This window comes from Capra hircus, chromosome 21, assembly GCF_001704415.2.
Source record: "Capra hircus breed San Clemente chromosome 21, ASM170441v1, whole genome shotgun sequence".
Classification (NCBI taxonomy): Eukaryota; Metazoa; Chordata; class Mammalia; order Artiodactyla; family Bovidae; genus Capra; species Capra hircus.
Genome location: NC_030828.1, coordinates 11,879,369 through 11,904,784, shown reverse-complemented (window position 1 = coordinate 11,904,784; position 25,416 = coordinate 11,879,369). Strand labels below are relative to the sequence as shown.

Below are 25,416 nucleotides of genomic sequence, written 5' to 3'. Positions count from 1 at the left end.
ACTAACAAAACAAGTTACTCTTTTCTGAGAGTTTTCAATGTACAAAGATTACACAAAATAAATAACAGCAGGCATTGAAGGGGAGATATTTCAAATGAGGCAGAGATTATACACAAAGAGGATATTATGAAGTTTTATGCTTAAAATGATGAAACATGTATGAAAGAGGTGAAACTTATAGAGCAGTGTATCCAAATGACTGAAAGATAATAAGAACTTGAATAGTCCTGTATCCACTAAATAATTCGATCAGTGGTTTAGTGTCACCAGAAAACAAAACATAGGCCCTGGAAACTGTAAAGACAAGGTTTTTCTACACATTCAAGGAGCAGATAAATCCTATATTATACAGATTCTTTACAGTTGTCTTTTGGCTGTTATCTTTTCTGGTGAAAAATCAGTTACCATTTAGATTGTTGTTCATTGCAGAGTAAATGTGAGTTTTTTTTTAAACCTCTCTATCTGCCTTTCCACTTTCTTTTGGTCATGAATTATGTGCAGTTTTACTATGAACTGCCTGCATGTGATTTCTCCCCTCCTTCATCCTATTTTAGGTTCTTTAAATCTGCACCTTCACAGCTTATATGTTAGATTTTTAGAAATTCTAATTCAATATCATTTATAGCTTTTTTCTGTTTCTCTCTTATCTCTTTCTGGACTCCCAAGTTTTTACCTATAAATTAAACCTTTATAAATGTGCCATATATCTTTTTTGCTGTATTTTATTATCATGTTTATATCTGCTTTAAGTATAGGTATTTTCTACTGATACTCCAAATCACAAATGCTCTCTCTTCTGCTCTGCTATTAAATTCATTTAGCAAGGTTTCATTTTACTTATCTTTAAAAAAATATTTATTTGGTTTCCAATGGACTCTATTTTATAGATAACAGTTCTCTGCTGATATTCTTCATAGTTTTTTAAAGTCCATTTTCATGTATATATTAGTATGGTACATATATTCATATATGAATATCTATCTATATAATTGCATGTGCTATCCTGTGCTTAGTCACTCAGTCATGTCTGACTCTTTGCAACACTATGGACTGTATAACCCACCAGGCTCCTCTGTCCATGGGGATTCTCCAAACAAGAATACTGGAGTAGGTTGCCATGCCCTCCTCCAGGGGATATTCCCAACCCAGAGATTGAACCCAGGTCTCCCACATTGTGGGCAGACTCTTTACCATCTGATCCACCAGGGAAGCCCATATGTATTACAAGTTATGGTACAAATACATACATATTAATCATGGCTATTTTAAAATATAAATCTGGTAACTCTAACTCTAAATTAGCTTTTTGTTCTCATTGTCCATTTTTCACTTGATTTTTGGTCATTGCTTTTTTTAATCTTGATCATTGTAAATTGTTTTTTTAATCAAATACTGGATAAAATTTATTAAAACACTTTAGAGGATATGGAATGTATTATTTTCCACCAAAGAGAATATGGAGAAGGGAATGAGGATCTAGCAAATCAGAATCATCCAATTAGGGATTGTAATGATGACCGAAGATAGGATTTCAAGCATCTTGAGGACTGGTTTATTCTGGTTTTATCCTTTTGCTTCGTGCATAGTCCTTCAGGAGTCTTAATAAAATCCTGTAGTGTTTACTAGACCCCTTCTTTTTTAAGAGTCCTTAACCTCCAGTTTGTATTCCCCAACTCAGTGAGATTGCCAAAAACTTTTGGTTCTCATATTCTGCTTGGCCTCAGTTTTTCATCCTAAGCACATGTGTTGCTGCTGCTGCTGCTGCTAAGTCGCTTCAGTTGTGTCCGACTCTGTGTGACCCCATAGACCACAGCGCACCAGGCTCCCCCATCCCTGGGATTCTCCAGGCAAGAACACTGGAGTGGGTTGCCATTTCCTTCTCCAGTGCATGAAAGTGAAAAGTGAAAGTGAAGTTGCTCAGTCGTATCCAACTCTTTGCGACCCCATGGACTGCAGCCCACCAGGCTCTTCCATCCATGGGATTTTCCAGGCAAGAGTACTAGAGTGGGGTGCCATTGCCTTCTCCGAAGCACACGTGATAGAAACAGTAAATTTCTCATGAAGACATGCATTCGAATGTCAGGCTTGAATCTCTGCTCTTCCTTTTGTTCCTCAAGTTCTGGCTGCCATAGTTCCCTTGCACCCCTAGATTATTAAGATCTTAGCATGCTCTAAACTGCTCCTGTGTGCTATGTCTTAGACAGTGAATTGGCAAAAATAAAATGTAACAAAAACTCTATAAAGAAGTCAAAGCAGTGGCAAACTAAGATGTACCTTACTACATTTGCCTGTTACCCTTGATCTTGTCCCCTCAGATCCTGGATGCCTTTGTTCCCCTCGAATGTCTTCAAACAGAGTCTGTATAGATTATTGAGTTTTCACAGTTGTTTGGTGGGGGGAGGGGGTTCGATTTGTTTTTGGTGGGTGATATTGTTTTATGCAGAAAGAATGAGACAAAGCTCAGCTCCATACTGAAAAGCTGGTTTACACGTCTTCTTAACATACTGGCTTAACAACAAGGGTGTCTTAGAATTTTTTAAAATCAACCCATACCTTTCCCAGTTTATGGACATTTGCTGTCCGCATTTTAAATTGTTTCAGCACACTTACATTAGGCCTTTCTAATAAGTCCATGTTTATTTAGATTGGTATGCGCATTTACTATTGCTTTTGAGCACATAGATTCTCACATTCAGCCTTTTGATATCAGGAACGGTTTTCCTTTGTCTTTGAAATAAATCTGTTATATGTACTTTCATGAGTGAATCTTCAGGTAATAAGCACTGCTGGCTCATGCTTTTTCTGAAAAAGTCTCTGCTTTACTCTTAAGACAATTTGCTAGGTACAAGTTTTTGAATTGGAGAGCTGAAAGTGTATATATGCTAAGTTTTTCTGCTCTCTTGTTTTGCTTGTTGCATTGAGATATAGTCACTTATATTACTTTTTCATCACAGGTGAATTGTCTTTTCTCTCTAGCTGCTTGTAAATGTTTCTACTTTTTTCCCCAAGTATTTTTCAGTTCTACCGTGATATTTTTAAGCCCTAATACCTCTTAATTCATCCTGCTGCTGCTGCTGCTAAGTCATTTCAGTCGTGTTGACTCTGTGCGACCCCATAGACAGCAGCCCACTAGGCTCCCCTGTCCCTGGGATTCTCCAGGCAAGAACACCGGAGTGGGTTGCCATTTCCTTCTCCAGTGCATGAAAGTGAAAAGTGAAAGTGAAGTCACTCAGTCGTGTCTGACTCTTGGCGACCCCATGGACTGCAGCCTACCAGGCTCCTTCATCCATGGGATTTTCCAGGCAAGAGTACTGGAGTGGGGTGCCATTGCCTTCAAGGATTTATTTGGATCTTCCCATTTGATATATTTCAACAATTCTGGAAAATCCTTGGCGTTTTATCTTCATATATTGCTTTCCTGTTCTCTCATTAATTCTTTGCCCCTTCAACACCCATCAGGTGTTGTCTTAAACCTTCTTTGACCACTCATATATCTGTATTTTTGTTTCTGTCCTGTACATTCTGAAGAACTTCTTTGGAATTATTTCTCAGTCCAATAATTTTCCTTTCTGTTAGTTCTCTTCTGTTTTTAACCTGTTAGTTAATAACAACCATTGTGTTTATATTTTATCGCCTTCACTTCATGTTGTTTCTCAGCGAAAATGCAGCCCAGTTTCCATGATCCATTTTTTAAACCATTTTATTTGTGTATTGGCTGTGCTGGGTCTTCGTTGTCTGTGCAGGCTTTTCTATTATTTGCAGAGAGCACACACTCTCTAGTTGTGGTGCGTGGCCTTCACGTTGCGGTGGCTCCTCTCTCTCCAGGGCACACCGGCTTCAGTAATTGCGGCACGTGGTCAGTAGTGGACGCCTCCGGGGCCGAGAGCGCAGGCTCAGTAGTTGCGGCACGTGGTCAGTAGTGGACGCCTCTGGGGCCGAGAGCGCAGGCTCAGTAGTTGCAGCACGTGGTCAGTAGTGGATACCTCCAGGGCCGAGAGTGCAGGCTCAGTAATTGCAGTACGTAGTCAGTAGTGGTTGCCTCCGGGGCCCGAGAGTGCAGGCTCAGTAATTGTGGCACGTGGTCAGTAGTGGACGCCTCTGGGGCCAAGAGCACAGGCTCAGTGATTGCGGCACGTGGTCAGTAGTAGACGCCTCTGGGGCCCGAGAGCGCAGGCTCAGTGATTGCGGCACGTGGTCAGCAGTGGACGCCTCCGGGGCTGAGAGCGCAGGCTCAGTGATTGCGGCACGTGGTCAGTAGAGGACGCCTCCGGGGCCCGAGAGCGCAGGCTCAGTGATTGCGGCACGTGGTCAGTAGAGGACGCCTCCGGGCCCGAGAGCACAGGCTCAGTGATTGCGGCACGTGGTCAGCAGTGGACGCCTCCGGGCCGAGAGCGCAGGCTCAGTGATTGCGGCACGTGGTCAGTAGAGGACGCCTCCGGGGCCGAGAGCGCAGGCTCAGTGATTGCGGCACGTGGTCAGTAGTGGATGCCTCCGGGCCCGAGAGCGCAGGCTCAGTGGTTGCCGCACGTGGTCAGCAGTGGACGCCCCGGCCTGAGAGCACAGGCTCAATAGTTGCGACACATGGGCTTAGTTTTTCCGAGGCACGAGGGGTCTTTCCACATCAGGGATCAAACTTGTGTCGCCCTGCATTGGCCAGTGGATTCTTTACCATTGAGCCACCAGAGAAGCCCTCCATGGTCCATTTAAAAAGTAATCTCCTTGCCTTCTCTACCTTCATTATACTTGATTAGCAAAACCTCAGGTAAGCGTGGGTAGAGGAAAACAGCCAGTACCTCCTGACTGTTACATTTCTTTGAGCGGTTATCCTCTCGAGTATTTTATGACTCCTGCCCCACTTTTCTGATGCCTTCTCCCTGTCCTCACTCAGATCATGACCGTGGTTGACACGTGCCCATTTACTGCTGTCTTGCCCCTGCCATGCCTACCTCTCCGCCTACCTACATCTGTGCCTGTTATCTCCTGCTCTCTGTCCTGTAACTATGAATCACTGAATTGTTGCTTCCTATGACCAACTGTCTGTCCATAAACTGGATCACACCGCTACCCAGTGATTCAAAAATATTGTTCCAGCTCTTCTTTCTTCTGCCTCCTACACCATCATTTTTTTTTTTCTCCCTCTCTCCCCTGGTCCCTGCTACATCCTCTTCTACCCTGTTTCTCTGCTCTTACTTATTAGACTGTGCGAGCTTTTAGTTGTAGCATGCAGTATTGTTGATCTTTGTTGTGGCATGCATGATATATTTTTTTAGTTACAGCACGCATGGTCTTGTAGCCAGCGGGATCTTTGGTTTCAGTGTTTGGGATCCAGTTCCCTGACCAGGAATCGAACGCAGGTCCCCTACATTAGGAGTGCAGGGTCTTAGCCACTAGACCACCAGGGAAGTCCCTCTCTGCTCTCCTTTATAACAAACTCTTTCATAGAGTTGTCTCTAATCACAGTTCTCTATTCTTTCTTAAACTCACTTTTATCTGATTTTTGTTTTATCACTCTCGTCAGCTGCTCGTTTCAAATCACCAGGGACCGGTTTCCAGTGACCATATTATTTAGAAATTTATTGTTAAGTATTGGACTTCCCCGGTGGCTCAACAGTAAAGTGTCTGTCTATCAATGCGGGAGACCTGGGTTCAATCCCTGGCTTGGGAAGATTCCCTGGAGAAGGAAATGGCAACCCATTCCAGTATTCTTGCCTGCAGGCTCCTCTGTCCATGGCGTCCCAAAGGGTCGGGCACGACTGAGCGATTTCACTTCACTCACTCACTCATAAGTGTCTAAGTGTTAGTCACAACTCTGTGTGACCCCATGGACTGTAGCCCCTCAGGCTCCTCTGTCCATGGGATTCTTGAGGCAAGAATACTGGAGTGGCTTGCCTGCCCTCCTCCAGAGGATCTTACTGAGCCAGGGATCCAACACGGATCTCCTGCACTGCAGGCAGAGTCTTCACCCTCTGAGCCGCCTGTTCTTGCCCACCTCTTTAAAGACCTCTGTTTATCTTGTTTCCTAGGACAGCACAGTCTCCTACACTATCTCTTTTGCCCTGACTGCTCCTCAGTATCCTTTTCTGATTCCTTTTAATCCTCTGCAACTCGTAAATGTGTACTTTCCTAGGGATCACTACACTTCTGAGCCATTTCTCTCAATGATTATTTCCTTGTTAAAATTACCCAGTCTGAAACCTTTAAACACCATCTGGATGCTGATAATATGCAAACTTATGTCTCTAGCATTAGCCTTTTGTCTGAACTCCAAACCTTCTATCCATTGTCTACTCTCTGTCTCCACCCAGATGTCTAATAGGTGCCTCAGACCCCCCTTCTCTGAACCTGCTCTTCCCACAGACTTCTATCTCCATTAATGAACCCTTCCAGGCTTCAGTTTGTCAAGCCCCGCAATTTAGCATTATCCTTGATGATTCCATTTTTGTCTTCTCATTCAGATTGTCTGAAAATCTTCTGGGTCTACTTTCTAAATAGAGTAACATGGCCACTTTTCACTGATTGCACTGCTACCAGCCTGGTTCTAAGCCACAGTTAACTTTAACCTGGACCATTGCAATACCTTTCTAAATGAAACCCGTGCTTCCACCCTGTATCTTTGTGGTATGTTCTTGTGATGTACCAGAGTGATATTTGAATCACTCCAGAATCACAGAGGTGTATGCACAACTTTCTGAGAAACTGTCATGTAATATTCCACATTTTTTGGAATCAAATATTTTGCCAATTTTTATTGAGGTGTTTTCATACCAAGTTGTAGTAATTTTTATATATTCCAGATACATGTTCTCTTTCAGTACATGTATAGAAAATATTTTCTCCCATTTTGTGACTTTTTTCATTTCTTAACAGTGTCTTCCAAAGAGAAAATGAAGAATAACTTTAATAGTTTATTCTTTTCACTTATTTACATTATTTTGTTCTGCTTTTTGTGCCCTAAGAAATCTTTGACTTACCCCTCCTTATTCTAGAGGTTTTTCTCATAAGTTTTTTCCTCGATGTTTTGAAGTTTTAGTGTTTAGTTTTAGATATTATGATTTATTTAGAGTTAATTTTTGTCTGGTAAGGAATAGTGATTTTTGTTTTCCATATATATATTCAGTCATTTCAGGGCCATTTGTTGAAAAACTCTCATTTCTCCCATTGAATTACCTTGGCAATGTTTTATTATTTTATTTTTTTACTAGAGCATAATTGCTTTACAATTTGTGTTAGTTTCTACTGTACAACAAGGTAAATCAGCTATATCTGTATATAGCCGTCCCTCTTGGACCTCCCTCCCACCCGCACCCTGGCACCCCCATCCCACCACTTTGCTCATCACAGAGAGCCGAGATGAGCTCCTTCTGTATGCAGCAGCTCCCCACTAGCTGCCTCTTGTATGCACGGTGGTGTGTGAATGTCAGGGCGACTCTTTCAGTCTATCCCACCCCCACCTTCCCTTTGTGTGTGCACAAGGCCTTTTCTCCGTCTGCATCTCTGTCCCTGCCCTGCAAGTAGGTTCATCAGTGCCGTTTCCCTAGACTCCATATAAATGCATAAATATGCGATATTTGTTTTTCTCTTTCTGGCTTCACTCTGTATGACAGACTCTAGGTTCATGCACATCACGATAAATGACCCAGTTTTGTTTCTTTTTATGACTGAGTTATACTCAGTTGTATATATGTACAGCTTCTCTATCTGTTCCTCTGTTGATAGACATTTAGGTAGCTTCCATGTCCTGGTTATTGTAAACAGTGCTACAGTGAACATTGGAAACATTGGGGTACGTGTATCTTTTTAAATGGGCAGTGTTTTTAGAAATAATTATATATTGATATATGTTGATTGTATTTTCTGTTCTATTACTGTATCAATTTATAATAAACTCTGTTAGCTTTATTTTTTTTAAATTGCTTTGACTATTCTGTCATTTAATATTCCCATATATAATATTCAGAAGCAGCTTGTCAGTTTCTTCAAAATTGGGATTGCTTGCTTCTGTGGATCAATTTGTGGAGAACTATCATATTAACAATATTGAGTCTTAAAATCCATGAACTAGTGGCATTTCTGTGCATTTCTTTAGGTGTCCTATAATGTTCCTCAGTAATACTTTATAATTTCCAGTGTAGTGGTCTTGCTCTCATTTTGTGTATTTTATTTCATTGTATTTTATGGATTTTGGTTCTACTGTAAATGAAAAATCTTGTTTTATTTTTCAGATTTTTGCTTCTGGTATTAAAAATATAATTGATTTTTAAAAAGTAACTTTATGCTCTCTGACTGCTGCATTTAATTGTTATTTTTAGCATTTGCTTTGTAGATTCCATCACATTTTCTATGTAAAAATCAGGTCATCTATAAAGAGTGATGGTTTTGCTTTTATCCTTTCTGATACTTAGGTCTTTTACTTCATATATTTTCCTTTATTACAGTGGCTAGAACATATAATTCAGTACTGAATAGGATAGTGAGAGCAGATGCCCTTGCCTTGTTCCTAATTTTAGAAGGAAACGGTGCAGTTATCCTCATCATAGAATCATTTTGTCTGTTCTGTAACTTGATCTAAGTGGAATTATATAGTTTGTGCTCTTTTTTGTATAAGACTTCTTTCACTCAGTGCGTTTTTGAGACATATTAATATGGCTCCATGCCTAAGTGTTTTCTTCTTAGTATGTATTTTTAAAAATCAGCTTCTCAAAGCATAATTTATATACAGCAAACTGTTGCCAAATATGATCAAACACTGTAACTATAAGATTTTTGTTAAGTGTCCTTTCTCAGGTCAAGATAATTTTTCTTGTATTCATTGTTAGTTAATAGTGTTGAATTTTTTGTCAATTTTTTCCCCACATCTACTGAAATAATTAAATGTTTTTTCTCCTTTATTCTGTTAATGTGGTGGATTATATTTGTTTTTAATGTGAAATCAATCTTACATTCTTGGGCCATATTCTCCTTGGTTACCCTATAGTATATGTTTTTTATGTGTTTTTTGATTTGATTTGTTATTATTTTCTTATGGATTCTTGCATCTTTGTTCCTGTTGCATGTTCGCCTATAATTTATTTTGTCATAATGGCTTTGTCAGGGTTTCGTATCAGGGTAAAACCGGCTTCATTAAATTAATTGTGAAATATCCCCTCCAGTATAATGTTCTTTCTTCTTTGAATGTTTGATGGAATTCAACAGTGAAAGCATTTAATTTTGAATATATCTTGATGGAGACATTTGCTCAATTTTGGTCAGTATGTTTCAGAACACTTTCCCTTGTTTAAGAGGTAAGATTTTTTTTTCCTTTGCCACAGAGATATTCATTCTATTCTCATCTCTACCTTTTATGCTTGCAGTGTTTATTCCAGTAACATTCAATGTAATTATTGATGTATTGAAATTTGGTTACTGTTTTATTATTTTGTATTTGTCTGCTGTGTTTCTTGGCCTTCCCTAGTGGCTCAATGGTAAAGAATCCACCTGCAATGCAGGAGATGTGGGTTTGATCCCTGGAGAAGGAAGTACCAACTCACTCCAGTGTTCTTGCCTGGGAAATCCCATGGACCAAAGAACCTAGTGGGCTACAGTCCATGGGGTTGCAGAATAGTTGACACGACGTAGCAACTAAAACAATGTGTTACCATTTATTTCTTGATTTGATTTGCTATATTTTCATAAGGATTCTTTCATCTTTGTTCTGTTGCATATTTGCCTATAATTTATTTTGTCTTAATGGTTTTGTCAGTGTTTCATATCAGGGTACAGCTGGCTTCATAAAATTAGTTGTGAAACATTCCCTCCAATAGAATGGTCTACATTTCTTATTCCTGTTTCCATCTTCTCATCTTTTAGAATTCTGTTTTAATTCATCTGTTGACTTTTAATCTATTCTCTGCTTGTTCTTTGGTGATTGTTCTAGAGATTAAATACATGTGTGCAAGTATGTTTGAGTGTTTGTGTGTGGGTGGGTGTGTAATTTCCACTTAACTTTTGACACCCAATTTGGGTTAAAATTCTATCATTTCACCTAAAACATAGAAACATTGCAACTCATCTAACTCCATCTGTCCACCTATCCCTACCCTCCTTTTTATTTCAGTTTTCATATGTCTTGTATTACATCTAAATACAGTATAAACACCACCAGGATGCTACAAGCATAGCTTTAAACAATCATATGAGTTCTAAAGGAAATAAAAGAAAAACCTGTCTTGTATATTTACCTATGTGTCTACCATTTCTGATATTCTTCATTTCTTCCTGAAGTTTGAGTTCCATTAGGGTTCATTTCCCTTATTCTAAAGAAATCCTTTAGTTTTATTGTTGTTCACGTATGCTGGTGAAAGATTATTTTAATTTTCACTTATCTGAATCTTTATTTCACCTTCACTCCTGAAAGGTATTGTCATTGGATATAGAATCCTGGGTTGACAATTTTGCTTTTGCTTTTACCTAACACTTTAAAATTGCTGCTGTACTTCTCCTTGCCTCCATGGTTTCTGATGTGAAATCCATGAACATTCAGATTGTTAAGTTCATGTACATAATGTGTCATTTATCTTTAGTTGGTTTCAGAATTTCATTAGTTTTGTTTTTCAGAGCTGTGACTATGATAAATATATACATGCATGCTAAGTCACTTCAGTCTTGTCTGCCTCTGTGGGACCCCGTGGACTGTAGCCCCCTAGGCGCCTCTGTCCATGGGATTCTCCAGGCAAGAATACTGGAGTGGGCTGCCATGCCCTCCTCCAGGGACTCTTCCTGACCCAGCAATCAAACCTGCATGCTCTTAAATCTCCTGCACTGGCAGGCAGGTTCTTTACCAAAGAGCTGTGGCAAATGGTTCTTTCACCTGCCAATGCAAGAGATGCAGGTTTGATCCCTGGGTCAGGAAGATCCTCTGGAGAAGGGGGTGGCTACCCACTTCAGTTTTCTTGCCTGGAGAATTCCATCGAAAGAGGAGCCTGGTGGGCTACACTCCATGGGGTTGCAAAGAGTCAGACACAACTGAGCAACTAATATATGTATATTAATATATAATATGTATATATGAATATATATATTTATTTGTCTAAGCCTGATTTTCTTTGAATTTATTCTACTGGAAGTTCTCTAGAAAGTGTTCAACCATTAGTTATTTACATATATCTCTAACTTCCCTCTTTTTCTGAGATTCTGAATATCTATGTTAGAACTTTTGAAATTATTCAATGAGCAGTAATAGTCCATTCATTTATTTCCATACTATTTTCTCTCTTTCACATAAGGTGATTTCTTTTGATATCTCTTCAAGTTCCTTAAGTTTTTCTTTTTAATTCTGATCCTGAACATACTTACTGATTTTTTTTTTTTTAGTTTGAGATGTTGATTTTTTAGTTGGACAATTTTCCCTTTTATTATTTTGTTCATTTATTTACTAACTTATTTATTATGATGTCATTTTCCTTCATCTCACTGAGCATATTTTTAATAGGTGGTCTGAAGTTCTTGTCTGATAATTTTAACATGTACATTACCTTGAACTTGACATCTGTTGATTGCCTGCTCCTTGATAATGATGCCATTCTCCTGACTCTTTGTATGGCAAGTGATGTTGAACTGTATGTTAGACATTAAGAGGGTTATGTGGTGAAAACACTAAATTATCCTACATTGTTTCAGATAAGGTTGATTTTGTTTTTTAAGAAAGCGTTTACTTCTGTTAGACTCAAAGTGAACACTCAGTCACACCTGCTATGAGTGGCAGCTTTGGTCCCAGTTCAGAGGCCTTTGAGTCTGGTCCATGTGTGTGATAGAGACTATAGCAGAGTTCACATACAGAATTTGGCCTTCTCCTTTGCTTTCTCCCTTCTGGTGTGCTTGTATGTTCTCTGGTGGCCCGGACTGTCACTGACTCCTTTGCCCACATCCTTCGTAGGCATTTAGAAAACGGGCAGATTTTTCTATTGAGTTTTAACCAACTGGTGCCATCTCTGTGTCTTCAACTCTCCCTGAGTGAAAGATGCAAAAATTATTCATGTGACCTCATGCAGATCTGAATTCTTTGTCCAAGGTTTCAACTTCTCTGAAAAATTTATTAACTTTGTTTCATACTCTCAAATACTTTGTCTCCCCTCCAGTCCTAAAGGGTTTCTGTTTTTGCTAGATGGTGTTGTTAAGGAATTTAATCCATCATTAGAGAAGTAAAAATTACCCATTGATTTTAAAAATGTTTCTAAAGGTACTAGTTCATGCATTGATTTAAAAAATGTTTCTAAAGGTACTAGTTTCTCACTCTTAAAGAATTTCAAGTCCTTTGAATGTGATATTTAAATGACCCTTTTTTTTGTAAAACACTTTCTGGGCTTACTTACCAACACCTGGGAAGACAAATATGATAAATGAGGTGTTTGTCTAACACAGCCATCCCTCTAGTTTCAGTTCATGTAAAAGTAATTGTGTTGAAGACGTTATATAAATAGTTGATAATGAAGAAAATAAAAATATGTTGTTTCCTATTTTTTTCTCAATAGTTTTAGGTCAGCCTCTTTTTACTTGAAATTATATTATGCAATTTGAAAGAACAATAAAATTCTACTTATCCAATAGATAGACATTAAGAAATAGTAACCCTTTAGAATATAATTAAAACCTCTAATCTTAAAAGAACTTTAAGAACAGGGAAAGGGAAATAGGTAACAATGAAGAAAATTACTAGTTTTACATAGTAGAGAAATTGCTGTACTATTTTCTCAACTTTTCTGTGTTGTTCATAATAAAACGGAATGACAAAAAAAGAAAAACCTTTAAACACCTAGAAAATTAGAGGAATATATATATTATGGAATAATAAAGTTATTAAAGCCCATCCAGGTAATAGACTGGAAGGTATCAGTAATGTATTTCAAAAATTCTATACTTACTCAATAAAAAATGCCTCGAGGTTTAGCACTAAAAGAAAATATAAATAACATATAGATTGGGACGCTAAAGGAAAATGTCATAATTTACAGTTTATAGGATTTTACATACCAGATCTCCAGAATGATGTATTTTCAATTCCCTACAAGTAATAAGAGGGCTCAGAAATACTGTGAAAAACATATAAATCAGTGTTCCTGTAACTAAAAGTAAGTAACCAACTAAAGAATATAAATTTGAAAATCATCCCATTCATAATAGTATCAAGACTCTTAAATTACTTTCCAAAAAATAATAAGACATATGCAAAATCATTATGTAAAGAAGATGAAGTCCTGAGTATATGGAGAAATAAACATTCCTTATAATTCCGAAGGTCAATATCAGGATGTCAGTTCTCTTCAAATTGATAAGTATGTTAAAGGCTCTTCCAATAAAATTTCACCAAGAATTTTGTAGAATGTTACAAACTGATTTTTAAATCCGTGTGGAAGGATACAGTCAAAGAACAATCCGAGATAATTTTGAAAGTGAAATAATATCGACTTATGCTCTCAGATACCATCTGATTACTGAAAATGAAAATGTTAGTCACTCAGTTGTGTCCAACTCTTTGCGACCCCATGAACTGTAGCCCACAGGGCTCCTCTGTCCGTGGGATTCACCAGGCAAGACTCCTGGAGTGGTCCTGGTGAAAGAACAGTAATGTAATTCAGTAGAAGGGATTAGAGGGTCTATAGGGCTTCCCTTGTAGCTCAGTCGGTAAAGAATCTGCCTACAGTATGGAGACCCGGGTTCGATCCCTGGGTCGAGAAGATCCCTTGGAGAAGGAAATGGCAACCCTCTCCATTATTCTTGCCTGGAAAATCTGATGGACACAGGAGCCTGGTGGGCTGCAGTCCATGGGGTCGCAAAGAGTCGGGCATGACTGAGCAACTAACACTTACTTAGAGGGTCTGTAGACAGCAGTCATATGGGAAGCTGATGTGTGACAGAGAGGGGATGTGGAACCAGTGAGCAAAGCAGGGAGCCCTTCAGTAATCCAGTCCTAAAAGCTGACTATACTCTATGTCTTGTAATAACCAATAAGGAAAAACAATCTGGAAAAAATATATATATGTATATTATGGAATCACTTTGCCATAGACCTGAAACTGATACAGCATTGTAAATCAGCTATGAGGATGAAGTTCAAATTGGGTGCTTGTTTCCAACTGTAAACCAAGAGAAGGAGCATACGCACACTCTCACACGCTTATCTTTTGCAAGAAGAGACAAGAAGTCACTTTATCGCCTCATGGTACCATAGATTTCTTAAGTAGAACACTGAATATTAAAGGCAAAAATCCTCAAGTTGAAGGTTAATATATTTGACTGCATTAAAAAAATAAAATAAAACCGCTGTTTCATCCTAAGTCTTCATTGATAAGAGAATATAATGGAAAAATGGCAAAACATTCATTGTAATGGGGTACCATAGACCATGTGAAATGAATATACTTGATTTATATATACCATCAACAGATCTATAAAATGCAGTATTAAAAAGTTCCAGAATGAGCTCAAAATTTTGACTCTGTTTATTTCTAACAGGAAGCTTAGGTCTCCTCAAGTGGTAAAGATTCACACTGATCATCATTTTCTTGTGGCCATCTAGCCTCAAAATTGGAAGATTTTAAGATTTTTATGAATAAACAACAATGTCATACTGTATAACACAGAGAACTATGTTCAATATTCTGTGACAAATCGTAAGGGAACAGAATATGAAAAAAGAATACATGTGTGTATAACTGAGGCATTTTGTTGTACAGAAGAAATTAATATTACATTGTAAATCAGCTATTTTTCAATCAAATTTTTAAAAAAAATTTAAAGAGACTTCAGAAAACTAAAGTTTTTTATCCAAAGTATTTGAATTTTTCCGCACTGGCAGCCTGCTTGAAAAGGAATCATTCCCTCTGGGGCTTCCTGGTAGCAGTGGTAATAAAGAATCCACCTGCCAATGGAGGAGATACAAGAGACAGGGGTTAGATCCTGGGGTTGGGAAGATCCCCTGGAGGAGGAAATGGCAACCCACTCCAGAATTCTTGCCTGGGAAATCCCATGGACAGAGGAGCCTGGCAGGCTATAGTCCATGGAGCCGCAAAGAGTCGGACACAACTGAGCCACTGAGCACAGCACACGGCCCTGGTTCAGATAAATCTGACTCTTGGTAAAATTTGGCCTGTAGCCTCTTAGTGACCTTTGGATTTTCCATGCTGTGTACTTTGCCTATATTCTGGTATGCCAAATCCAGCAGCAAAAAACTAAATGAGGTTGGTAGAGTAATGAGGTTTCCAAATATGGGAACTCTATTCCAGAGTATGATGGGCCAGCTCATTTCTCTGCCTTCCTTATTCTGCTACTAGTTCTAAAACTGTGCTAATGATCGTGTGTGTGTGTGTGTGTGTGTGTGTGTGTGTGTGTGTATTTTAATCTACTTGGAACTATACAGAGAATCCTGGGTTTGATCTCCTTAAGTCAGTGAGTAGGAGCTGAGGATTGTTCCCATATTATTTCCCCAAGAAATCATTTGCTCTTTGTCTTCCAATCAGGTGTTTCTAGTCGCTGTCTGGAATTTCGAACTCTACATGATCCCTCTGGCTTTATTGCTGCTCTTTGTCTACAATTCCATCGGACCCACGAGAGGGAAGGTGGGCAGCATCCAGGACAGCCAGGTGAGCACGGGTTCCAATAATTCTGACATTCGATTAGAAAAGAAAATGTGTTCGCAGTAAACCACCGCCACCAAAGCATGACCCGATCCACCACATTTGAGACTGGAGGAGCAACACTGCTCATGTGTTCACGGTACAGGGAAGAAATTCATCATGTGTAATCTGGAGTCTTCCTTCTAGAGCATCTGTGTTCCTGTGTCTGGGCCTGCCTCCTTAGCATGAGTGAGCCATCTGGTTTCTCGTCAGCATTTCCAGGCAGGCGGCACCTGTCTGGGTGTCCATCTGGTTCTCCATAGAGTTCCTGGGAATAAGATTCTCCACTTCCCAGGTGGTACTAGTGGTAAAGAACCCACCTGCCAACGCAGGAGACATAAATGAAGCAGGTTTGATCCCTGGGTCGTAAAGATATCCTGGAGGAGGGCATGGCAACCCGCCCCAGTATTCTTGCCTAGAAAATCCCATGGACAGAGGAGCCTGGTGGGCTACAGTCCACGGGGTTGCAGAGTTGGACATGACTGAATCGACTTAGCACGCACACATGCAGAACAAGCTTTTGGTGGCTTCTTGAGTCCCTTCAGGGAAACACAAGTAGAAGGTGTCTCAGACCTCTCCAGATAGCTCTCCTGTGCAGTATTCTCTAGCCTAAGGCCTCAGGGGATCCGCTGAGGCTGGCTCACTTCTAGGAAAGTCAGAGAGTGGGTGGGCATGGGCCCCCCTCTGTGCTCAAGTGCCCAGGTTTTTCCTGCAATTCTCAAGCTCACTGTGCTGCTAAAGGAAACACAGGCAGGGCCTCTTCTCCATGACATTCCCCCACATCTACTTTTCTTACTTCTCCGTCTCTCCCTCCCTTACCCCTCTTATTCTAGCCCATACAATCTTTTTCTGCTCTATATTAGAAGGAACTTGTGTGTGTAGACTTGCTTTGTGATATAAGCTTGTTATTGCAGGTTCAAGAACCAAGTTTTCAAAACAAGTCAAAGATCTTGGGTTTTGGTAACATCCTTTAGAAAAAAATGACCTCCGTGTTGGGTTTTCTAAGACTCAAAAGCTGACCATCTTCACCCATTTTTCCTTATAATATTCTGATTATTGGAAAATAATTGTCTCTGAAATAACGGATATTTAAGGCATGTTTCTGGTTTCATTTGGGGTGGTGGGAAATGAGTGTAAAACACAGAGTAAAACATTAGACAGACTCAAAATTCTGTTTGGTGTTTGATCGTGTGATTCAGTAAGCATGTGCTTGTATCAATAATGAGGCGCCTGAAGATGCTAGAACCAACTAACAAATAAATAGCCTTAAAATACAAGTTTATGTAAAGATTAAGTTTCATGGAGCTACAAATGAAGAAGCTTTTTACAGAGAAACATCTGTTGTAAAAGTGCTGTGTCAACTAACATTTTTATAATTTTAGTCAGGTTTCCAGCTATATATATGATGTACCTGTTTATAGAGTGTGTGTGTGTGTGTGTGTGTGTGTGTGTGCGTGTGTGTGTGTGTATTTGTAGGCAGGTATGGACTTTCCTCATGGCTCAGATAGTAAAGAATCTACCTGCAGTGTGAGAGTCCCAGGTTTGATCCCTGGGTCAGGAAGATCCTTTGGAGAAGGAAATGACAATCCACTCCAGGATTCTTGCCTAGAAAATTCCATGAACAGAGGAGCCTGGTGGGCTACAGTCCGTGGGGTCGCAAAAGAGTCAGACACCACTGAGTGACTACACTTCCACTTTGATACATCTGTATGGGCTTCCCAGATGGTGCTATTGGTAAAGAACCCACCTGCCAATGCAGGAGACATAAGAGACCTGGGTTCAGTCCCTGGATTGGGAAGATCCCCTGGAGGAGGGCACATAACCCACCCCAGTATTCTTGCCTAGAGAATCCCATGGACAGAGGAGTCTGGCAAGCTACAGTCCTTGTGTGTGTGTGTGTGTGTAAGTAAATATGGGTACATAAGTGTTCTTGTGTGTATATGTGTATATATATATATGTGTGTGTGTGTGTGTGTGTATGAAACCTTTTTTAATTTACTAAACATTTTGTAATTCATTATCTGTTTTAAACTTGGTAACATAACCCTGAAGGAGTCAAGAACTACTATTTTCATTTCATGCTTGATGCAACTAAGGTTCAGAGTGGCAGAGTGATTTGCCCAAAGTCACACAGCAAAACAGTGCTGGATCAAGGTCTCCGGCTGAAGACTTTGTCTCAGATGAAGACGTCTGACTCCTAATTACAGAGTTCTTTCCCCCCATAGCAGGTTTTCATTGTATTCATTTTTATCCTTTGTTATCCATTTGCTCTCATGGAACATGCTTATTGAATAGGTTAGTTCTCCAGTATCAGTAAGCATTCCACAGACTGCTCGGTGACATTTGTAGGAATTCTAGGAGGTAATTCAGTACCAGCCCTGCCTGAAGAAATTGCTCAGTGGTTTATGGAGGACAGCAGAGTACTGATACTTCAGAGTTACTCCCTTGTACAAGCAAGATGTTGACCATTCTTTTTTCTGTTGAGACAATGGCAGCTAACTTGGTATGCCTGAGCTTTGCAAGGTTAAGTAGAAAGGTAAGTGTTTACACTGAAAATAGACCTGAGCTTTCTGATATGCCCAGCGTTCTTTCAGAGCTCCCAAATCATTGGATTGTGTACCAACACATGTTAGCTTTTAAATGTAGCAGTAATATGATTCAAATGTACCCATTAACTAGCCAGGATTTCAAAACGAATTTGGGCAAGCCTCCATGTGCAGCGCTGCTAGTGCTGTGGCCCCGGAACTAAAGGCAGGCCCCCCTTTTAGCCCAGATCTGAACCTGGAGTTTCCTTCCCTCATCGGCACCACCCCCCCAACTCCAGAGCCCAAGGAAAACAATAATACTGTATAGAAACCTGCATCTTATTCTTGAGATTGATTACATTCAGACTAATGCATTTTCTACTGTCTAATGTTTCGGTAATGGCCCCAGAGGAAAAGTGCAGTCATTATAGCAATGAGCCCAGCACAAACGGAGTATGGTGTTCTCAGCCTTAACCCAGCAGCTGGTTCATTTGTCAAGAATAAGAACAAAACTGTTTACAGAAGGTACAACTCGGCAATGCGGTTTTTAAAGCTGGCTGCTTTCAAAGGGCACTCGCCTAATAGCTTTATTTATAGTTAACAGTTTTATGTAGATTATGCATATCGTTTACAGTCTTATTTCAGCATCCTTTACCTTTAAAAGGGTCCTTTTTTAAGAGGGTACAATGTGTTTCAAAAAGACGAGTATTTCAGTGATGTAGGAAAACTTGAAGCCTGGGTATGCATGTGTTTGTACGTGGTCATTTCAGTTGATGTTTTATTTACACATTGTGGGTTTTCCTTGTAGGAGAGCCCTGATGTGGATGAGGAGGACGATGAAGATGACAAGGTGGGTGTACTCCAGAAAGGGCAAGAAACGCAGCATGAATGCTAGATGGCATTCTAGCCGGCTGAGCCAAGCTCTGTTGTATCGTTTCACTACTGCAGGGTAACCAGTATAGTGATCAAATTCTCATAATGGGTAAAAGCTATCTCTTTTCAAGTTTTAAGTGAAGATGAAAAGAGGTGCAATACAAGGACTAACTGAAATGTTAACCAGGAGGCCTGTCATTTGAGGCAAAGTTTAGCCTTTCCCTTGGTGGATGAAAGGTAGATGAAAAGTAGTCCAGGAAGTCAGAAGTAAATCACGTGCAGTCGCTGTTCCTTGAGGCTCACGTCTGCACTCTGCGGGATGGGTCACCCGCCTCAGAATCTGTCACCTGCCCAGCTGTTGCTGGCATCGTTTTCGGCTCTACGTCTGGGTACATCTGTCCTTTCTCTCCTCCTGGGAGAATCTCTCAAATCTGCTGCTTTGTTGTCATTACGCTTTCAGACAAACCTTCTGGAATAAAACGGAAAAAAAAAAAGTAAAATGCCAAATGAGATGCTACTAGGTTCACAGTCGCCCAGTCCCCTAGATCTTGTAGGTCTGCAGGGCTCTGGGCGATAGTGTGTAGAAGGTTGACAGGAGAGGAGAGAGGCAAGAGAGGGAAAAGGAAAAGTTAAGGGTCCGATATAAAATGTGCAGTGAACAGAAATGAACAAAAACACCAAGTTCAAGACACAGACAGCCTTAAAATCCATCGAGCGAGCAGGATGGTTTTGCCCATTTGAAGGAAGTTGGGCAGCTTACAAAGTAAATCTTATTTGTTGTGCTAAAATGATCATTAAGAGCAAACTAACAAAGTGTGCCTTTTTAAAAAGAGAACCGGGACCCTTTCAAGAATGAAAGTCCCATGACGCAACTTTCTTCTTGATGAACTGACGTGAGTGGCTTCTGAGTGATGTAAATCCTTGAACATTGAGAATAGTCAAAGCTAGGTACTTCCCTGGTAGCTCAGTGGTGAAGAATCTGCCTGCCAACGCTGGGTTCAATCCCTGGTCCAGGAATGTTCCGCATGTTCCAGAAGCCCACGTGCTGCAACTACTGAGCCTGCTCTCTGGAGCCTGTGCTTTGCAGCAATGAAGCCACCGCAGTGAAGACTCAGTGCAGCCAGAAATAAATGTTATTTCAAAAAGTAGCCACAGCTAAATTAATGTGCCTTAGGAGACACGTTTCACTAACGGAGACACGGTTCAGTTCAGTCACTCAGTCGTGTCCGACTCTTTGCGACCCCATGGACTGCAAGCACACCAGGCCTCCCTGTCCATCACCAACTCCAGGAGCTTGTTCAAACTCATGTCCATCGCGTCGGTGATACCATCCAACCATCTCATCCTCTGTCGTCCCCTTTTCGTCCTGCCTTCAATCTTTAATGAAATTACTTTAAAGCTACACAAGGAGTAATCATCAATTTTATTAACCAAAGGTTGGGAGTGAGGAAGATCTCTTTCTCTCTGGCCAAGTCTGTATAAACAAGGCACCTAGGAACAAAGACGTCACCCACCCTAGAGAGAGCATTGTGACTGTGGGGCTTTATCCCCTCTAAGAAGAAATCCAACAAGAAGGTGATGAATGAAAGAGTGGGTTGAATAAACAGGAAGGCAATAAAGTCGTCCATAAAGGGATCCCAAGCTCCCAACGCAGGGGCCCCAGGTTCAATCCCTGGTCAGGGGACTAGATCCCACATGCCACATCTCAGAGTTTGTATGTGCTGCAACTAAAGATCTCACGTGCTGCAGTGAAGATCAGAGATCCCACATGCCACAGGGAAGACCCACTGCAGCCAAACAAAAACAGTTGAAAAATATCAGCCATGAAAGTTTAGAGCAGTGGTTGGCCTGATCTAACTTTCCATTGTGGTACCTCAAGGACTCTCTGGGGGTGTGGAGGGAAAACCGTGTGGGCTGTGATCTACATGGATGAACCTGGGAGCTCTTGCAGTCCTCTAACTAAGCGTGGCCCTCCTCAGAGCAGATAGGTCAGCCCACTCACACTGAGGATGTTGGCACTGGGGTCTCCACGTCTCCTCCAGGGCAGTTCCATTCTTGAGATACTTTGATCGGTTGTAGTACATCTGTAGGGCCTTTAATAGCCCTGTATGGCCTTGTTTCTTTTGCCTCCTCAATTTCTTACTCCTGTGGAAACTTCCTTTTGCCTTTTTATGCTGTTGATGGGTCCTCCAATGGACCACGTTTTGTCAGAACTCCCTGCTGTGACGCGTCCATCCTGGGTGGCCCTACACGGCATGGCTCACAGCTTCATTGAGCTCCACAAGCCCTTCGCCACCACAGGGCTCTGCTCCATGAAGGAGGCCCAGCGTGCTGTAGGCCCTGTCGCAACGAGTGGGACACGACTTAGCAAGTGAACTTCTGAAGTCACAGGTCTGAAGTGAAAGGTTGGCCTCTGTTCGGGCCTCTTCTGCTGAACACAGGCCTTCTGTTGGGAGGGGGAGACTGGCGCACTGCAGCCCTTTTCCACATCTCCGCCCTGTCACTTCTCTAAGAGATGTGTTAACTAGAGGGACTTCCAACTGGAAGACCTCCGGAGCACACCTCCACCTACAGATCATTAGGCTTGATCATTTCTTCTCCATGTGGAGCGGCCTCCTCACCCAGAGCTGGTCCCTGAAGCAAGGAGGCCCTGGCCACGCCCCTCCTCAGAGTGCTGACTCCGGGGGCTTCCCCACAGCGCCCTTCTGGCTTCTGTTGTGTGTTAGACGTGACAGACGGGCTTCTGGGAACTGTAACACACCCAGTGAGAGATGGACTGTTTACAAATTATAAACAATCCAGCCGTCTCCTTCCAAACCAGGAGAGGAGGGGAACTCCTTTCTACTCAAACTATCCATCTTGAAAGTGACACTCCTTAATTGCCAGCATCCCTTCCCACCAAATACCATCACAGACAACCGTGGAAGATGAAAGCGTGCCGGGGGGCCCCTTGGCACAGCTTCCTCGGGAGATGGACATGTTCCCATATTCTGTCTGTCTCCACTGCACAGACCAGGACACGGTCTGGGGTCTGTCATCGTTTTATTGTCCGGAACAGGGATGGCTGTAAAATGACATCACCGTAGCCTCTTGCTTCTTCTCATTGTTAAAAGTCCATGTTAATGCCCTGTATTTTTTTCGAAACCAAATTAGACTCCACAATTTTGCCTTGCTTGCTTCGGTGGGCTTTCAGTTACAATGTAGAATGTTTGGGTAACTAGTTTTTTGGCTTTTAGGAAGCTAAAGGTACAAACTCAACTTTGAAGAGAGGAAATCTTTCTTAGACCTGATGGCCCCGTGCAAGAAATTGATTCTTACAAGTATAGTTTGCTGGGGACCCCTGAACAAACAGATAATAGCTAAGTTCAGCCAACAGCAATCAGCTGACATTTCCTATTTGTATTAGATTCCATATGTGAAATTCTTCTTTGTGGACCTTATTTGTACGGATGGATTACAATGAAAATTGCATTAATTTGCTACACAGTAAAGGTCAGTAATTGAAGCATGAACCAAGAAACTATTGTGTAAAATGCTGTATCCCATATTTAGGAAAGGTCATGCAAAGCAATAATATCTTGTTTTCATTGCAGAAAGTATAAATACTTGCATTAGGGTTTCTTTCTTTTTTCCAGCCCAACAATCACTTGTATAGAATATTTCAGGATTTACTATTAACAACAGGAAGAAAGAATAATAAGGGCATGTAATAAAAAAAAAAAAAAAACCTGCCTGTTGCTGTCGTAAAGACACTGCTCTTGATGCCTGCATTGTGGCTTGGTTGGTTTTAACTCAGCTGTCAGAAATAGGATTGAATCAGCTGTTTGGGATTATCAGTGAGTTCACAGTTGCTTTACAGTGTTTGGTGGAAGGGGAAAAGATCCTCCTTTCATGTCAATTATGGGTGAAAAACATGTGGATCTTTTCCTTTAAGAAAATAAGAGATACATTTTTGTGGATCGATGATTTTGTAATGAAAGAATGTGAATAGATATTATACCCCTATCCTCTTTTCACAAATTATGAAAATTTATGTATATTTCACAAATATACTAAAACTAAGTATATTTAAACCATCAATCCTAGTTTTTCAAACGATTTTTTATCCTCCTAAATGATTAGTCCAGTTACCACCATCCAGGTAGAGCCTTCTTAGAGAGAGAAGGAAATGTGTGTACCTTCAGAAGCTCTTGTAAGCTCACTTACGTAGTCCTTTGGGTGAAGTTGTTCAGGGCCAGCGTGCCTTGTTCCCTGTGTTTTCTTGTTCCAGAAAGAGAAGATGGCCTGTAGTGTCTCAGCCAGAGAAGACTGTCATTCTTGGAGGAAGTCTCCTTGCAGTTTAATAGTGAGAGTAGTTTTCTTTATGATTCCTTTGTGCCTTCCTAAGCATGTCCAAAACACAGCAAGTTACTTTGATTAGTGATTTTTTAAAAAAATCTGCTGACTAAGTCATGGTAGTTTAGGATGGTGTGGTATGTTTAAGAAAATGAAAAATCAGATAATATCTTCGAAAAGTTAACAGTAGTTGAATACACACACACATACTTTCAGGGCATCTACAGTCTACATACAGGACATATTGTAGAGAACGTTATGGATAATTTTCAGGGGAATAAAGTAAATGGTTGTTCTGATGTAACTTCTTTTAATTTGAATTAATATTATTTTCAGTGATGAAGTGATTTAATTGCTAACATTCCTACCATACCGTCTTACTTCCAAGACTTTAATATTAAAATGGATTCCAGCCAATTCTTAATTATCCGTTTATACATGTTTTGAATTAAAAGGAATTGGCTTCCTTATTCTTATAGTCTTTTCCCTGACACATTGACTTGGTTCAGATCACTTTTTAAAAATCAAACATCCATCCTTAAGATGTTTGGCTTCATTACCTTCAGAAATAACCCAGAAATATTATTAATCTAATGTTTTGAAGCATTATTCAGCCTACTACTCTCTGGCTCACTGGTAGACCCAGTACTTGTGGATTTTCTTTGACTCCTACTGTAAAGATTTTCCTTGCTCCCAAATATTGTGAAATATGGTATACCAGACTGTAAATGGTATTTATATGGATTATCCTCTTATTAAGTAATTCACAGTAACAGGCTCTGATGTTATAGAGTATACATCCGGATATTTATCTTGCCATTGCCTAAAATTTTTACATTATGCTAATAGAGAAGACATTGGACATTGTATCTCAGTTATCCACAAGTCATTATTTTCCTGACGATAGTAGCCATTCCTCTTGTCTTTCCTATTGAAATCCCCTCTGTTTCAGCGTGTTTTGCCCTAAGTCCCCATCAACCAATGAGTTTGCGAGGTAATTAACAGATAATTTACCAAATATTTGATAGAAAGGTAGGGATACCACTTTCTTCTCAAGGGAAAAATTGTAATTTCGCGTAAGTAATGAATGCCGTAAAAGCAATAATCTACAATGAGACCATTTTGAAGCTTCCTGGCAGTGCAGTGGTCAGGACCCCGCAGTTCCACTGCAAGGGGGTATGGTTCGATCCCTGGTTGGGCCAGTGAGACCCCACATGCTGCGGGACACAGCCAGAAAGTTAAAAAAGAGAGAGACCGTTTTGAGTAAGAATTATTTAAATGATTAGATGATCCGTATTTGTAGAGTGTTTACAATATGCAGACTGTGTTTATGTGCTTTAACTCATTCAGTACTCAAAGTAAACTGTTAAATTTGATATTATTTTCCGCATCTGTAAATGAACTCACCCAGGTTAAGAGAAGTGCAGCAATGCACTGGAAAATTTCCCAGCCAGGAGCAAGATTCAGACCCAGTCCTCTGATCTAAATCCGGTTTATTTTGGACTGTGTTACGTTGATACAAGGGAAACCTTATTAATTCACTGGCCCGTTTTTCCGCATTATTATTGGTAACATTTACGGAGTGTTTGCCCTGTATCTGTGATGGCTCCTTTCTGTCAGAATTTGTAGACTACACTGGCTGTCAGAGATGCAGCGCCTGGGTGAGTCAGGACTGCGTAAAGGTGGTATTTGTGCTGAGTCTTAGGTGATAACTATCTTATCTTCTACGCGCCTCAGTCCCCCCAACTCAGGGAAAGCTAGAGCACACACAGCTAAACCATCAGCCTGTTGGCCCTGTACCACTGTGGCACCCGTCAGTTGGCTCAGAGAAACTTTTAAGGAAGTCAATCTTCCCAGGGTCTGAATTCCAAATAATTTTCTCCACAGTGTTCCCAGTTTTTCACAGGTGTGTTTTACCCACGTCTTCCTCGTGATGATGGTGTTGATTCCTTTTGCTTTGTTAGCCCACTGGTTTGATCCCTGATGAAAATCCTGTTGCAGGCCAAAGAAACCTGTTGGTAAAGATCAGTCAGTAT

The 25,416-nt window shown here is 40.6% G+C and overlaps 1 protein-coding gene across 3 annotated transcripts in view; it reads left to right on the top strand.

The window, feature by feature from the left end:
• The window catches only part of MCTP2 (multiple C2 and transmembrane domain containing 2), a 269,217-nt gene that overhangs the window by 210,286 nt on the left and 33,515 nt on the right, over positions 1-25,416 (top strand). For all 3 annotated transcript variants that reach the window (XM_013972927.2, XM_013972926.2, XM_018066513.1), the window contains 2 exons: positions 15,492-15,614; positions 18,981-19,022. In XM_013972927.2, the coding sequence (XP_013828381.1) occupies positions 15,492-15,614; positions 18,981-19,022 (165 nt within the window). The remainder of the gene's footprint in view (positions 1-15,491; positions 15,615-18,980; positions 19,023-25,416) is intronic.